General features: G+C 34.6%; 1 protein-coding gene across 1 annotated transcript; it reads right to left on the reverse strand.

Annotated features, from left to right (window-relative positions):
* Positions 1-142: 142 nt before the first annotated feature.
* On the reverse strand, positions 143-2841 carry LOC140966649 (large ribosomal subunit protein uL29c-like). Its single transcript, XM_073426902.1, has 2 exons — positions 2481-2841; positions 143-431 (listed from the first exon to the last, which is right to left on the reverse strand). Exons 1-2 carry the CDS (start codon positions 2802-2804, stop codon positions 258-260), a joined length of 498 nt encoding a protein of 165 aa, XP_073283003.1. The 5' UTR covers positions 2805-2841; the 3' UTR covers positions 143-257.
* Positions 2842-3061: the final 220 nt, after the last annotated feature.

Below are 3061 nucleotides of genomic sequence, written 5' to 3' on the forward strand. Positions count from 1 at the left end.
AATATAAATGACTAAAAAGATCATATAGCAAGACATTCAGGATTAAAATCGAGATTTTGTCTTAATATAATGAATGAGAGAATTTTATATCTAAACAACCCACATAAGTGTTCACACACGGATGCTCTCGAAAGCTTTCACAAATGAAAAATGAGATTTTTTTTTCTCTTTGGATGACAAAAGCATGTGCAGCTTCTTTGGAAAATTAAAGTAAAATTGGCTTAGCACAAAAAAATAATAATTTAGCATAAAAAGAATCATGCCGATTTCTTTGCTTCTGCAGCAGCTTCCTCCTCTTGTAGTTTCTTGAGAGATGGAGGCGGCCTGGGAACAATGCTTTTCTTCCATTTCCGGTCCAGTTTTCTTGACAACCTCTTGCCTATTCCTTCCTCGATTTCCCTCTCCCTCTTAACCGTCAGCATTCGAGCAACCTATTTTCAAAATGGACGCCAGCATCATTTTTTATGTGGACCATAAAATCACAGACATCTAATGCAGAAATTTGTAGACCACATAAGATAACTCTTAACCTGGTCTACATCTCCCAAACACCCAGAATAACTTGATGGTTAACGTTCAACCATGTTTCACTGATTCTGTTATTATGAGAAATTGAGAATGCTTCACATCTACAGTTTTGTTGGTCAACTGATGCACCAAGCAGCAATATAGTACAACTAACAAATCTATTAAAGTAAATCTCTATCAGCTAAACTTACCAAAAGAAATTTATATTGAAAAAGGAGCAAATCGATTGAAGCTGAAAATTTATCCAAACAATATCAGGGATGGATAAAGATACAAAAGGCAAACACTTGACCATAACGAAATCAGAGATGCTGTTGCTAAAACCAACCTGCAAACTTATCTTTTCATCTTTACATAACATGCTATCCCCTTATTATAAATTGAATGGAATTGAAATTATCTTGGGATGCTTTAATTTGGTATTTAAAAGGAAAAAAAAACTAATTTTGCTACCTAAATTCAAAATTGCAAAATAATCATCTTCTTCTTTTAGTTTCCAATAACAACTCCATTTTCTCAAAACCTCAGCATATGACATGATAGTGTTAGCTATCTGTAATGCAACGTGTTCAAAAGACTAGCATATCATTAAGGGCGTGTATAATAGTCCAAATCTTATGATTCAAATGATAATCTGATATATTATTCCATATATCCATGGGATTGATACATATATTTTAACATGCGCAAGCGATCCACATGCATCAACCAATTGAATATATGGAATAACATAATGGAATAAATTTTGACGGAAGGGACCATTTGAAACAAGAGATATGTTAGAACAATTTAAATTTCACATTGCTATTTTCTTCTTTATTCAAGATTTTGTTTATCATGTTCCCAAAGTACTCTTATATTTTCCTTCTGCCAAAGTACTCTTATATTTTCCTTCTATAGAACAGGTACATGTTTCTTTTACTGATGATTTTTCTTCAAAACCATCATAAACATAGACTTTATCTCACGACTGATTCTTTCAATTGAAGAATCTCGTCTCAAGTTAACAAATAATATATAATACGGAAAGAAAGTGATCATATATCCATACACCTTGTAGCTATCAAAATAATATCCTCCTACAGCAGAGAAAAACTCGAGAAAATATCAGAAGCCGAAGAATCAACCCTTTATATGGAGCATCAAATACCTAAAACTAAAAAAGTAGCTGCCTAGACTGATTCCGTAAGTTTCTTCAACATTTTAGATTAACTGCAGCCCCAATGCCCCTGCTGATATCTTAATTTCCATTTTAAAATGCATTCATTTGTGTTACTGAACTAGAGTCAAGAATGCAATACAAAACACCAATTCATCATTCTAAATGTTAAGAACAACTACAGAATTACAAGTTTAGAAATTATATGGACAAGTAACCTTGTCACTCATTGTCAAGAACAATTATATATTCTCTTGAGGCTCAATCCGAACACCACAATCCGACACAAAACACTAGTATATTAAATAGGAAACTCTCTAACTTAAGAACCATTGCACATGAGCTCATGTAGTCAAAACTCAAAAGTGAAAGTCACAAAACATGAAAATCCGAATATCTAAGAACCCTAATCTGTAGGACTTTCATTCTTCTATAACATTCATTGTTTCAGTAACACAACCTATAACATACACATTCATGACTCACCACATTAATCACTGACTTAAAAGGTACCCCGTTGTTACCCGGTATGGTGAAACAACTTGGGGTAATGATTTTTGTGAATCATTTCTTCAGCCAACCGGACTAGACAATGCCAAAAAAAAAAATCAATACATTCGATTCAAATTCAGTGCAAGGCCATTTCAGTCCATCAAGACAATTAATTATCATAGCTTATGGTTCCACAATCCACGATAAATAATGATAAACAGCATATTTTCAGCAGGGAAATTAAAAGGGAAAATCAAAATTTCACTAAAAGTAAGAGGAATTTTGTTCAAAAAAATCTTACCAGTTTATGCATCCTGCGGAACTCACTGGACTTGTACTCATTACGAGCAGAGCGTTGAAGGCGGAGCATGAACAACTCCCCTTTGAGGTCTACAATTTCTTCATTCAATTGTTCAGTAGATTTGGTCCTTATTTCCTTCAATTCCTCCTCTCTTTTAGCCATCATCACGACGGAAGGAGAGGGGGAAAAAGTAGCCCGGACATAGGAGGCGCTGGGTTTGCGGTATGGGCACAAATGCGAAATCCGAATGCCACAGAAGGCGGAGGTGGTGGAGGAGGGGACGCAGGTAAAGCTCGAAGAAGCGGCAATGGAGATGTTAGCCATTTTTGTTTCCTATCTGGTTTAGCTTCGTTCAAGGATAAGGTTGCTTCCAATATCATTTAAAGTTATTTATTTACTGTTCTAGCAAGCAGAAAACTGAAAACCCAGTAGGTCTCAATTTTTTTTAGATGAGACAAAAGTAATTTTATATGAATATAATATATATATTCACGTTATCCACTAGATACGCAGAGTAGGTTTTTTGTGAGACAGTATCACGAATTTTTATCTATGAGACGGGTCAACTCTACCGATATTCA

The sequence above is a fragment of the Primulina huaijiensis genome, unplaced genomic scaffold (assembly GCF_012295235.1).
Source record: "Primulina huaijiensis isolate GDHJ02 unplaced genomic scaffold, ASM1229523v2 scaffold207544, whole genome shotgun sequence".
Classification (NCBI taxonomy): domain Eukaryota; kingdom Viridiplantae; phylum Streptophyta; class Magnoliopsida; order Lamiales; family Gesneriaceae; genus Primulina; species Primulina huaijiensis.

Bases quoted from the DNA above. Each gene is read 5' to 3' on its own strand.
- LOC140966649 (XM_073426902.1), bottom strand. From the start codon at position 2,804: ATGGCTAACATCTCCATTGCCGCTTCTTCGAGCTTTACCTGCGTCCCC. The intron at 432-2,480 runs GTAAGATTTTTT...TTTTGAAAATAG, and splicing joins TCCGCAGGATGCATAAACTG to GTTGCTCGAATGCTGACGGT.